Source organism: Anopheles stephensi, chromosome 2 (genome assembly GCF_013141755.1).
Source record: "Anopheles stephensi strain Indian chromosome 2, UCI_ANSTEP_V1.0, whole genome shotgun sequence".
In the NCBI taxonomy this organism is placed as follows: Eukaryota; Metazoa; Arthropoda; class Insecta; order Diptera; family Culicidae; genus Anopheles; species Anopheles stephensi.
Genome location: NC_050202.1, coordinates 22,258,762 through 22,272,428, shown reverse-complemented (window position 1 = coordinate 22,272,428; position 13,667 = coordinate 22,258,762). Strand labels below are relative to the sequence as shown.

General features: G+C 45.7%; 1 protein-coding gene across 1 annotated transcript; it reads right to left on the bottom strand.

The window, feature by feature from the left end:
- Positions 1 to 6,263: 6,263 nt before the first annotated feature.
- LOC118506863 (uncharacterized protein K02A2.6-like) lies at positions 6,264 to 10,358 on the bottom strand. Its single transcript, XM_036044599.1, has one exon. The coding sequence runs from the start codon at positions 10,356 to 10,358 to the stop codon at positions 6,264 to 6,266; it is 4,095 nt and encodes a 1,364-aa protein (XP_035900492.1).
- Positions 10,359 to 13,667: the final 3,309 nt, after the last annotated feature.

Sequence of the window (13,667 nt, the reverse complement as noted above, 5' to 3'; positions counted from 1 at the left end):
AAAGGTGGATGGAAAACTTTCAAGGCCTTTTGCTACCACCAAGGGTTGTAGAAGATGGAGTTGCCTGTCTTCTTTTTGCTAGGGATGGCCATCCTTTACTTGGAGGTGGAAACTTCGGAGAACCATATTCTATAAGTCACTCCAGATCCTGGCATACGCGATGGACAAAGACAGCATTGGTTAAAGGCTTGTCTACGTAACGTGGAAATTGACGAGGCGAAAACCAAAATGATGGTGTCACCATCAGCGGTCCTGGTAAGAAAAACAACTCAAATCAACTGTCGCGACTGAGGAAGCTGGGACTGTATCGAACATTTATCGTGCCTGTACTCACCTACGTTTCTGACACATGGACATTGTCCTAAACTTACGAAACCAAGTTAGCCGCGTTCGGAAGAGGAAGATGCTCAGAACACCTCGAAGCAGTTGTAACGCCTGGTAAGGAAAGAAGGATTGTTGTTCCTGCTGCTTGTCGTCTACTTACTTAGTGGCTGCTCTGAATTTGGAACTCTTAGAGAGTTTCGGTTCAAAAAATTCAATAGACTTCAGTCCAATGCGGGTGACTGCTATAGTAGTTGAATCTCGTCTAAACCAACTCCCTGTCACAAGGATAGTCCATTTGGATATGCAGTAAAAATAAATTTGAAACGCAAGACTTATGAGGTTGTTACGCCAAAAAGTTAGTGAATGAGCACCCTATAAATAGATGATGATATTTATGACACCGTCTGGATATTGTAATGTGATCTTAATACAACTGTATGCAGCGACAACAGTACATGCTCCTGAAGGGTATGAATTTTCGAATCCGAGTCCCAATTTATGTTCGCTTAACTCCACCATGATTGACGATCAGGTAATTTATTATTGAAAAGATGACAGACGACGCTGTTGCTCGGGGCGCACATAAACCATAAGCGAGCGAGCTGAGGAAAAATGAGCGGATCATGAATCATTGGATCGGAATGGTACACGGATGGACCAGATTGTCCATCGGGGCTTGTAACACACCATCCGTATCTGTGTGTTTTGTTGGGCTTCATTATTATTAGACTGATGTTATGATGATACGACCGTCCGTACTCGTCTGGCTGTGTCCGTTCGTCCAGACGTACAAAATGTATCCTATTATGAAGCGGTAATAATGTTAAATCTCTCGTATTTTAAGCTACCGGGAGGGGTGTCAGGTTTTGATTTACATTTCCATTCAATAGGCAGCAGAAAAATAAAACTGGGGGAGAAAAAGCTTTCGAATGGGACCAACGCAGTCGAATCGTCCATTGAAGCTTCAGAAGGAGATTCCGGAACTAACCTTCGAATGGTAGATCGTATTTGCAGTACTCTGGTATCCTAACGGGAAACCTCTAAAGGTTTGAATCGTTCCGTCCGGGTTTCTTTGGTCCTCCCGTCCAATCGTCCCCATCCAGTTCCCCGCTTCACACGCCATCGAAACACCGAAAGCGAATGAAGCTAATGAAATGGAATATTTTCTCAATTAGGTTTCCAATTGCGTACGGTTTAATTTGCATTCGAAAGCACGGAGCCTGTCCATTGTCCTGAGTCCTGTACCGTACAAGGGCACTGCCGGACACCCGCAAACGTCTGAGAAAGTCGGCAAGTCGAAGATACAAAACCGATCTATCGGTACCAACTACAAAGAGCTATCTAACCGCATCGTTCAGTGTGAGCGGGACGGGAAGTGGTTGGCGAAAGAATAAAAAGGCCCCTCTCGTTCCCCAGTTTCCAGTAGCTTGGGTGGTCAATACTATTTTTTCCCCGATCAGTTGGTAACATTGGTAGCTTTGATTAGGAGTAAGAGACTTGACTGGTGCTACTATTATCTCTTTTTTTTCTTTTTTCCCTTCCGATAAGAAACACCATCCACTTGCCGGTGGTGGTTTGGCCACACTGAAGATGAACCTGTTCCCAGCACGTATTAGATTTCTTAGAACCGTCCAGCAAACCCATTGCACTTGGCAATTACCAGATCGTTTCTAATCTGTACCACTGTCTCGCTAGCTCACTCTGTCGCTCTTTCTCCTGTTGCCGAGTCCTGAGTACACTTCCGAGCAGCTCGAGTACTCGTAAACGTGTGCCCAGATAAACACAACATTCCAGTTAGGGATGGCTAATCGTGTACACACCTTTCGCATGGATTTTATTACGTTCGTTAGTGGCAAGCTGGGGCAAGCGGTGCTTGAGGTTGGGCAGCACATTGAGGCTTCCCGTTCCAGGAGAGATATGATAGCACTCGAAATTGGCTGTGCATAATTTATCACCATGAAAGGAAAATAAACCTCCACCGTAGTGGATACGACCTCAACACAAAAGGGGAACCTGGTTGGCAACCGGGTTCGGCTGCCGAAGGGGAAGTTCTGCAGTACGTTGTTTGCTCCCAGTCGCCAGGCATCGTACCGTGCTGGCCTGGTGGACATACTGGGGCGGAATGTTAACACAATGTGCACGATTCGATTGCGTTTGCGGGTGGCAAAATGTGGAAAATCATCCATCCACGCCACCGGGCCAGGAATGCCTCCTCCAAAGCCACGAGTTAAAGCCTCCGGTAAAGGAGAGCCATAAAATGACGTTATGCTCAAGTTCCCCGTCCGAAAAACCTCCGTCCCGCTCAACCCGACTCCCAGCATCCAGCGGATCTAATCGGAACCACTCGAGCAAACGATGCGCAACAAAAACGCAACAAACGTTACACACCGGTCGGATCGTTTGCCTAACCGATCCCGGGGAAATGCGGGAAGTTCTGAAGGCTCGTAAGGCTCCCTGTACCATCGACCGCACCGACGGGCACCCAAAACCGCAGTATGTGAGCCGGGAGTGAAAGGGATCGCCATTGTGCGTGTGCCGATGGGCTGGGATATGTTTCATTTCAAATGTAATTGTGCATGTAATAGTCCGGCGAAGCGATAAAGACCGATGTGTGGTTGTTTCGCCCGGGCAAAACTGCGTGTATTGGTACGGTAGCATTTAATCCGTTTCGGAGACGTTCGGATTGGTACTATACATCCTAACATACACACACACACGCAGACACGGCAATATGTTGCCTCGGTTGAACGTTTACCAAACGCCACTTAATGTGCGTACTCCGTTTCATCTCGTCGTGCGGTGGTGGTAATTGCTGAAGGCGCAAATCAACACTGATCCCAATTTTCTGGCTTTGCTCCACTCTTGTGTGTGTGTGTGTGTGTGTGAACGCGCGTTTGTATGCCTTAACACCGCAACAAGCTTGTGTAGGCAAATATCGAACCTCGCGAACCAATCCAAAGCTGAGTCTGATTAATCCTTCCCCTAGTAGCAAGTGTTGCCGTTACGAAATGAATCCGCAACGTCTTACGCGCTAATCTCAAAAACGACAGCAAACGGGGTGCTGTTGACTCGTCTCCCCGTGCGAAGACTTCGCTCCGGGAAAGCTTCACGCGTGAAAGGTACGTGGGAAAAAGCCAGCACGTCTACCAAACTTGTTGGATTGTTGGGATGAGGAAAACAGTAAACAGTCGCTCGTTTTCTGGAGCCACGCTCACTGGTAACGATGACAAGTGTGAAAGATTAATCGCTTTTCTTCATTCCAATAAACCAACTTCGGGTGGGAGGGAACGTTAAGAAGGCAGAAAGGGGCGTTTTATTTGAATTTAAAGAGTCTCTTGGTTTTTTTTACCTCGGGCACCTCTGCTGTGGTATGTAAAGATTAATTGGCCTTGTTTTTATTACAATGAGTCATAAAACTGTCATTCGAAACGCATAACAGGCGGTGAATGGAAGGTAAAAGGTAAGCATTTCACCGGTGCGAATAAGTTTAAAACAATGGGGAAAGACAACTGTTTTCAATAAAATAACGCATTGGGCTTATATTTATGTTTATAAGCCATTTTGATTGCCGTACAGTCGCAAAATGTGGAAATAGATGTTCCCTTTGAAGATGGAAACTGTCAAAAAAATGGTTGAATCCTTGATTGGAATGATAGTTTCACACGATTTTAACAGAGGGCGCCACCGAAAAATAAGTATTTACATAGGAAATCCGGTAGCGAATCCTTTTCATTCTTTTTTCATTTATTTCATCTTTTATTTCGTTGAATTTGAAACCTTTGACTTAAACCAAAACATCATATCATTTTTATTAATAAAAACCATAATTGTTTTTTTGAATAAATGAATCGTCACACACATCCGCTGTGCTATTTATATGAACACAACTGTAAATACCCGTCACAATCAGCAGAAACTATCGCTTTATTCCCTTTTAATAGTTTTATTCCTTATGAATAATTTGCTGGATAAATCGTACAATCGGACGTACGATTGAGATGTTAATAAATCCGACAAACCCGGCGGGAGTTTATGATTGTCAACCAATCGGTGTGGTACAACTCAATTTTATTGCTATAATTTCCGGTGGTTCCTGGTGCGTATCACCCTACACCAGATACTGTCTTATTCCATGGAACCACATTCATATAAAACCACCTGTCGAATATGCAGATATAAAAAGTACTCCGATTTACTGGATAACGCTGCCTAACGGTGATGCGCCTAAATGTAGGCCAAGAAGTGTTCAGTTTGAAGGGATAGGCATACTTCGCTTATTTACTGCACCCCGGTAATAGCTGAGCTTTAAAAGAGAGCGGGAGCTAGAGAAAGGGAGGGTGAGAGAGAGGGGGAGGTTGAAAGTGGGGATCAAATTATTTCTACAACCTCTTAAAAGACTTCCTTTCAGTTCCACAGTACGTCTATGGCTATGGTTACCGCCTGTCATCGGGAACTCAAGATGTTGAGAACTTGAGCCAACTGTGACGGAAGAGTGGCAAGAGTGGCTGCGTGTATTGAGGGCAAATGGTCATGAAAGTGACAGCCATGTCGTTACCCGACCCGGTGCCTACACCATACCGGGGTAGTGCAAATGTTAAGAGATAGGCCATATATTTTCGTTTATCGTTACTCCCGGGTCTGGTTTTTATCCTTTGCGCTTTTTGTTTGGTGGAATGTACTAGACTACGCTCCGTCTTGGAATGGATCAGCTCGACTCGAAGCCGGAGCCGGAGCGGAATTCCTTTCAGGCCGTCGTTCCGATTTACGACTACACTTCAAGACACATTTCAAGGTTCCACCTCATCCGTCTTCGTTCCGCAAAGCAGACCGCGGATCATACGCATTTGCCGGATATTTCGGGTTGTGTATGTGTGTGGCCCACTCGCTACATGTACAGCGAGTACATTAAAGCATCCCTGGGGGGTTTGTTTCGTACTCGGAAGCGAGTTCCAAGAGCTACGAACCGAATGGTGTATAATTATTTCGTGATATTTTATTTTAATGGCGGTGTCATTTAAAATTTTATGACACTGAGGAATTAGTGTCTAGGGGTGCTTTGACACACATTGCTACGTCGCCGGGGTGTTTTTTTCTTTTTTTTTTCTCCCATTTACTGTGTGAACTCGTACGAGGCTTAAGCAGTACACGTCAGATGGCGGTAATCCATCGTTTCGGGAAACCATGGCGCCTGGGAAGGGGAAATCGTATCATCTAAACAGAAACAGAAGCTCATGTGATTCCCGAATGTGATGGTAAACGGGACAGTGGGATTTTTAGGTGAAGTACGCTGCAGGCACCGTAAGCCTTTTCTCAGCAGGGATTACGGTTTTACGATGACATGGGATGGTAATTTTTACATTAGCATAATTTACACCCCTTTGAAAAGCGATCAACCGCTTGGGTGTGCGTGTATGGGAGATGCTATAAAAGCTATATCGTTTCTTAGTAACGCCATACAATACAGCGCCATCTAGCGATGTTGTTTTCGAAACTTCCATTATGAAAACTCTTTCAATCGGTCTGGGATAATTCGAAGTCAGCAAAAAACCCAGAGATTGAAACCCGGAATCCCATTCTTATCGTGCAGCACCATGCAGGAGCATTATTGGGGTCACCATGTAGACATTAGCTGTATACAAGCAAACAATAATCATCTTAGTAAATGTACAAGAGCGAAAGGGGAAAAATGAAAGAAAACACCGAAACCATAATGAAATAAAACCACAACAACAACAAGCCACAATCACAATTGGGTATAACAATAAAATGTTGATGTTGTATCTTGTGATACAATATATATTTTATTCCTTTTCTAATTGTACACGTCTTTTGTGCCCGAGCCTGCAACGAAGAGTGCGCGGTTTTCTTGGCGTCCCCAGAAGCTGTCAAGCTTCAACCCGTTTATAACCCTACGCTCACGTCTCCAACATCCCCCTGCTTTAATTGCGATAATCGCTCATCCAAACAGGCTGCTTCTTTAATCGTGCTGATCGACGTGGAGCTGCATCCGAGCAGGTCTGCTGAGAGTTGTCGTTATCAGGCTCAACATGTTCCGTAGTCGTCGACGGAACTAAAGATGAGGATGCCGGCTCGATACTTCCAGGCATGTCCCAGGCATCCAACAATACATGCAGTGGAAGCTGTGTTTGCTGACGGTCGTCCGCTGCATGTCGTATTCTAAGCTGGTTTACGTGGTATCGTAGAGACCTACCGCAGATGTCAATCATGTACATCACGCTTCCCAGACGATCAGTCACTACTCCGGATACCCACTCCCAGCCATTCCGATGGTATCTTTTCACGTAGACCTTGTCGTTTACGCAGAAATTCCTTCCGGCGATAGTGTCATTCACCGCTGGTTGTCTAGCAAAATTACGAGAAGATGGTCGCAAAAGCTCGAGAGCGGTTCGAACTTTCCTATTCAGCATCATCTCCCCCGGCGATTTCTGCTCCAGCGTCTTGTTCGGCGTGGTTCTGTATGCCAACAGAAATTCATCAAGGGCCTCATGCATTCCACCATTTCCTTCGCGGATCTTTTTAACAGCTCGCTTAAAGGTGTCCACGAACCTTTCAGCCTGCCCGTTCGATTGCGGATGATACGGCGCAGTTCGCACATGATGGATACCGTTCTGTATGCAGAAGTCCCCGAACTCCGAACTGGTAAACTGCGTACCATTGTCGCTGACAATCGTCTCTGGCATACCAAACCGTGCACACAGTCCTCGTAATATCTTAACCGTTACTTGTGCAGTTGTATGCTTTGTCGGTATTATTTCTGGCCATTTGGAATACGAGTCTACTGCCAGAAAATAATACTCTCCCTCGATGGGCCCGGCGTAATCAATATGAATACGCTGCCAGGGAGCGGTCGATTTTGGCCAATCCACCGGTGCACAGTGCTCTGGAGACTTCGCTGCACTTGCACACGGTTGACACGTTTTAACAACGTCCTCGATTTCACTGTCCATCTTTGGCCAATAAACGTATCCTCTTGCTAGTGCCTTCATACGAGTTACCCCAGGGTGTCCTCTGTGCAAGAGCTTCAGCACTCGATCTCGCATGTTTGCTGGAATCACAACCCGTTCTCCGAATAAGAGGCAATTTCCCACAGTGGATAAGGCCTCCCGCCGTACGAAGAATTGTTTCAGCTCTACACTTTTCTCTTCACCCATCGGCCAACCATTCTGGACGAACTGGAACACCTTCCGTAACATAGAATCTGTTTGTGTACCACGCTCCAAATCCTTGAAATTCAACGGCAGGGCTTGAGTTGCACTCGTCACCAGATGATTCATATCATCTTCAAGCTGGATACTAGCAATAACGTAATCCTCTTCTGGCTTTTCGTGACGATTCATCAATCTCGAGAGGATGTCCGCATTGCCAAACTTGTCTGTCGCTACGTATTCTATAGTGAAATCGTAAAGAAGAAGCGCTAATGCCCAACGCTGAAGCCTGTTCGCAGTGTACAACGGAATTCCTTTACGTGAGCCGAAGATTCTGAGGAGAGGTTGGTGATCAGTTTGTAGCGTGAATTTACGTCCGAACAGCATGCGGTGGAACTTCGTCACAGCGAACACAATTGCGAGACCCTCGCGATCTGGCTGACTATAGTTCATTTCCACCTTCGTTAACGCTCGCGCGGCATGCTGGATAACCTTTACACGCCCATCCGGAAACCGATGACTGATGGTAGCTCCCAAACCTACTGATGAAGCATCCGCTGACACGATTATATCCTTCGACGGATCATAGTGGGTCAGAAGTAGGTCGGAACTCAAAATCTCCTTAAATCTCTCAAAAGATTTCTGGCATTCGGCTGTCCACTTGAATTCGCCTCCCTTTTGCAACAAAAGGTCTAGAGGATACCGCAGATCTCGCATCTGTGGTACGAATTTCCCATAATAATTTATCGCACCAAGATACGATCGAACCTCACTCAGCTGCGATGGCGCTGGCATTTTCAAAATGGCTTCTATTTTCGACGGGTCCGGTCGTAGGCCTTGCCCATCCAGCAGATGTCCCAGGTATCGTATTTGGGGTTTCAAAAAGGAACATTTTTCCACACGTAGCTTAAACCCAAACTCCTCGATCCTTGACAAAACAGCTTGCAGATTCTTCAGATGGCTTTTCACATCTGCACCACCTACGATGATGTCATCCATATAACCCGCAACACCTTCCAGCCCACTCAACATAGAGTCCACGATCTGCTGGAATGCACCAGGTGCTGTTTTTACCCCCGGCGGTAGTCTGTTGAAACGGTAAAGCCCCTTGTGAGTGTTAATAGTTAACAACTCACGACTTTTCTCGCATACTTCCACTTGCAGGAAGGCCTCAGCCAAATCGATTTGGCTAAACACTACCGACTTCCCAATGGCTGTGAAGATGTCTTGAGGAATCGGCAACGGGTACTGGTGTGGCTGAAGTGCGTCATTAAGACCGGTCGAGTAGTCGCCACAAATTCGAACGGTTCCGTTTGCTTTCCTCACCACTACAATGGGTGCAGCCCATTCTGAGGAATCGGTTGGTGTAATAATACCGAGACGCTCCAACCTTCCCAACTCATCTTCGACCATTGTCTGCATCGCATACGCCACAGGGCGTTTCGGGCGGAAAACAGGGTTAACATTGTCTTTCAGCTGCAAGCTTACTTTTACCTTGTCACACCGACCAAGCTCGCTGGAGAATAACGCAGGAAATTGTTCTAAAACGGCCGCACCAGCATCTTTAGTGGAACTTATGATGTTGCAGAAGGCATCAAGTGGCTGTTTCCACAATCCGAAAACATCCATACTGTCTGTTCCAAATAACAACAGGTCCTCTTCCACAACACGCACTAACACCTGCTTACGCCGTCCATTGACTTCCATAATACCTTTCCATTCTCCCAGCAGCTTGAGTGTCTCACCATTGGCCGTCTTGGCTGACACTGTTGCACTGTCTAATTTCGGACTGCCTATTTGACGCCACGTACCCCTCGATATTATAGTGATATCGGCACCGGTATCTAACTGCAGTTGCAACCTACGTCCGTTTAAAATTACATCTACGTATTTGCGTTTGGCCTGGATTTTGTTAACCGTTACCACCTTAACGTTTGCGTTGCGAGACCGATAGCGGAAACGATTACGGTTCGCCGTCTTACAAAATCCCTCCTTATGGCCTACCTTATTGCAGTCCTTACATGCGTGCGTAGCAAATGAGCATTCCCTCGCGAAGTGTTTATCACCACACAGCCAGCAACTTACTGCTTTTTGTTCTTTATCACGCACAGGATTGCTGCGAAAATCTTTGACGCTTTTCCTAACAGCCCGTACCTCCTGCGAAGCGGTAGATATCAGCTTGCTGTCTTGGCGCAGGTTTAGCAGGCGTTGAGATTCACCACATAGTTGGTCCAGCGTTATGTTTACGTTGTCTTCCATCTTAGAGAGCAACCGTACTCGAATATCGGCATCCGCATCTCCCTTGAGTCCACACACGTATAACAAACATTTAATCTCCTCCTCTGCAATCCCCGCCAACTTAGCTTCCACGACCTTTTTATTAACACGGCACGCGTACGCTCGGTACTCCTCGTGTGACTCTTTCACCATCTGCAGGCACTTAAACCGTTTGCACACGGTAGATTCGCGGTCTCCAAACAGCTTTTTCAGCTTCTCCACGGTGGTGGTGAAATCGAAATCCTTCGGCTGTTTTGGCATGATGGAGCTTATGTAGCGCTCGTGCTCCGCTACACCTATCTTCCGAAGAAGAAGACGAAGCTTTGTTCCATCATCCAACCGTTTCGCGTCATCCAGGAATAACCCTTCATATCGAACAAACCAGCCTTCGAAGTTTGTTTCCTCTGTATGATGAAATTCCTTGATCTGTCCGGCGATGGCGTCTATCGCTTTTTCAGGACATTCGCTGTCCTTTGCCTTCATCACCGACATCACGCTGTTCAACAGCTGCTGTTGCTGATTTAACATTTGCTGCTGCTGCTTGAACATCTCGACGATCCATGCCGCGTTCGGTTCTACCGGTGTAGTCATTTTATATAACTCGTCGCCACTGTTGTATCTTGTGATACAATATATATTTTATTCCTTTTCTAATTGTACACGTCTTTTGTGCCCGAGCCTGCAACGAAGAGTGCGCGGTTTTCTTGGCGTCCCCAGAAGCTGTCAAGCTTCAACCCGTTTATAACCCTACGCTCACGTCTCCAACAGTTGAAAAACGTGGTTTAATGAAAGAAGAATAGAAAAAAAAATCCCCCCGGAAAGACAACACTGGAAGCTTATCTTTGGAGGCAAACAGCAAACAAACGCAACCCACCAACACACCAACACAAGAATGGTTTCTTCTTCTTATTTCTGCTTCCCGGCCCCCCCCAAAAAAAAAACCACAAACCCACACTGCCACACCGAAATCATTCAACCGTTTAATTAAATCGCACAATGAAAAACGGCTTCCGGGGCTGTAGGTACACACACATATATCCGACTGAGCGTGTGCGAGTACGGTACGGTAAACACCACTAAAATGGACATGTTCTTAGCTGACCGAGCTGGAAATTCAATTTTGACATGAATAGCTTTCTAATTTTGTGTGCATTCCAGTTCGGTTCCTTCCTTTCCGGGATCTGTCAGTTTGGTAGGTTAGTAGTAGATCAGATTGACAGTTTGCTCTTTCACTCTCTCTCTCTCTCTCTCGCTCTACTGCTCGCTCTCATACCCGTAGCAACGCACAGTGGGTAGCTGCGAATAAATGTTGGGGTATAACTTTTTTGCCAAAAATCTTTGTTCCAAAATTGCTGCTTGATATTATTTTGTTATGTGTATGCATTGATTCTAGATACTTTGTAAAAAATATTTTGATGTGTTTTTTTTCCGATTTTTTCAGTTTTTCCGCTTTATATGTCCACTGTGCTGCTGTGCGATGGTCTAAAAATGTCCATTAAGCGTGATGCTGTCTCATCAAATAGGCAGAGATAGGGAGGATTACTGCGGATCGGTTTTCGCAGCTGGCTAAGCGCAAAAAGTGGCCGTTCGCCGCAGCTAAGTGTGTGAGGGGTCCTAGAAGTTCGTCATCATATTTTTGGTGAGGTGAGTTGAACTATCAATAACCAATTTCAGGAACAGATTCAAGTAAGCTCCGTAGCTGATGTAAGCATCTGTTGGAAAATTTATTGCACCTCAAACAAACTCCGCTTCTAGAGGATCAATTACACACTAACCGATACCAAATGGCTCTGGATTAAAGACTGTATTAACGGAACGGTAAAGTCCGACGGGCGTACTAGTTTTTCACCCTCCCTCGCTTTCCAGGCGATGAAGTACGCTTAGCTTCTTTTTTATCGATTCCGTAACGGATGAAGGATAGCGTAAACTAGTTATCATCAAAGTACTGTTTATTGCTGATCAATACCTTTCCAAGAGGTATCACGATTGCTTTCCGCTCGGTTTTTTTCTCTCCTCCCGATGGCAATCGTAATATTGAGTTACACCGTTTACGTGGGGCTGCCAGCCGGGCGTCCGCACCTTACCACCTTCCGGGAAACGGTTTTTGCACCCACAATACCCGCAATCTACCGTCCCGTTTCGAGAACTAATCTTTTAACGGTGGCTTGAAGGATTTACGGACACCCGGCTCACGGAGTCACGATGATTATTATGATGATGGGGATGATGATGATGATGATGCAGGCGATGATGATGGGCAAATCGTTACTCGCTAAACGGTTTCCGCCACGTCGAAACTCGGTTGGTCGGTGCTGTTTGTGTTTCTTCGCAAGAAAAAGTCGGTGCACCATCCACTGCAACAAACGAGAAGTGATTTAACAAACCCGGACCGTTCCGAGGGGATGCTTTCTACCATCGTTGCACACGTTCGCATCGTTTGCACGGTGAAGTAGCCTGCCACGGTAGGAAGGGGTTGAAAGTTTTCCAACCCCATCGAAACTGAATGCTGCGGATGCATATTCTGCGCAAACACTTCGCCAAATGCAGTTGAAGCCTTCCGTGTTGGAGCATCGTAAGATTATCGATGCTGGTAGAAATCTCCATTTTGCATACCGGCACCCGGTGCCGATCGGTGGGGTGCTGGGTGCGGGGCAAGAAAAATCTAAGAATAACTCACTATCTTACCGGCCATTTGTCTATCAGAAGCTAACCGTTGGGGGATTCAATCTTGAGTTCACTTCGGCTTAAAGTCTACCCTCGTTTGGTTCGATGTATAGCGCGGTGGGGAGAAAATAAGAGACTAGGAAGGAAAATTATAAGGTGTCATAAAAATGAAGAGATGTGTCCCTGAATGCTTTTATAAAGCTATCATGAAAGTTTGTGTTAATGTAAAATACAATAAATAAACATAAATATTAGGCAAAAGCAAGAGATTAACTTTAACCTAAAAAATTTAAAAGGACCAATTGCATACATTTAGGCGCCGGCTTGAGTTAATTTTTTATTCGTTTTCTAATTTCTTTTACTTCTCATAACTTATTTTTAAATAACTAGGAATTATTAGTTTATTTAGGAACATGCTTTAAATATTTGAGAAATATTTTTGCTGCGGTTCTATGATGTTAAATCAGCTCTAATGCCGTTTACTGAGAGTGCATCAAAGATTTTATTTTTCATATTTGCGTACTAGACATTTCCATTATATACTCCATCAGGTAAGGTGGGGTTTTTGTGCCGCCCCAAGCAGGTGTGGCTCAGTCGTGCAATGTCCATTTACGCTTACTCTGACCCCCTAGCCACCGCTTTTCCCATCCTTTATTCAAGACGTTCCATGATCTTCCGGGGTGTGTTTTTATCCGGGTTCGGTTTATTCCTCACAAGACGCAATCTCTCTCTCCTGCTCCTGCTACTCTAACCGGATTTCCCCGGAAAAAGAACGAGCGGTGCAAAACGAGTTGCCTGTGGTGATGGAAAATAAAAATTGAAACGACGCACAAAACACAAAGAATGGAAGCGAAAGCTCGTTTGCACCCTGAAATAACATTTCTTGTTCGTTGATTGCTGCCGCTCGTTCGTTCGTTCGGTGTGGAAAAATAATGATCCCCGACAGTGGCAAAGCAGCGACCCCTTGAACCTGCTGCTTTGCCTTCTGCGATGAAATCGAACCGTTATTGAGATGTCTAGCGCGTCTGCAGGATGCATGCGCCACGTGTATGGACCACCCGGTCCAATTTTCTCCCACACCGGTCTGTGTACGATGGGTGTGAGGTTTTGTGTCAGGTTTTCGGGGGTAACAAAATCGATGTAAATTATGATGGGTAATAAGTTAAATTAAACACCTCGCATCGTACGATGGAGGCACATTCTGCCATCCTGCTAGAGCCGGCGTGCTATTGAGCT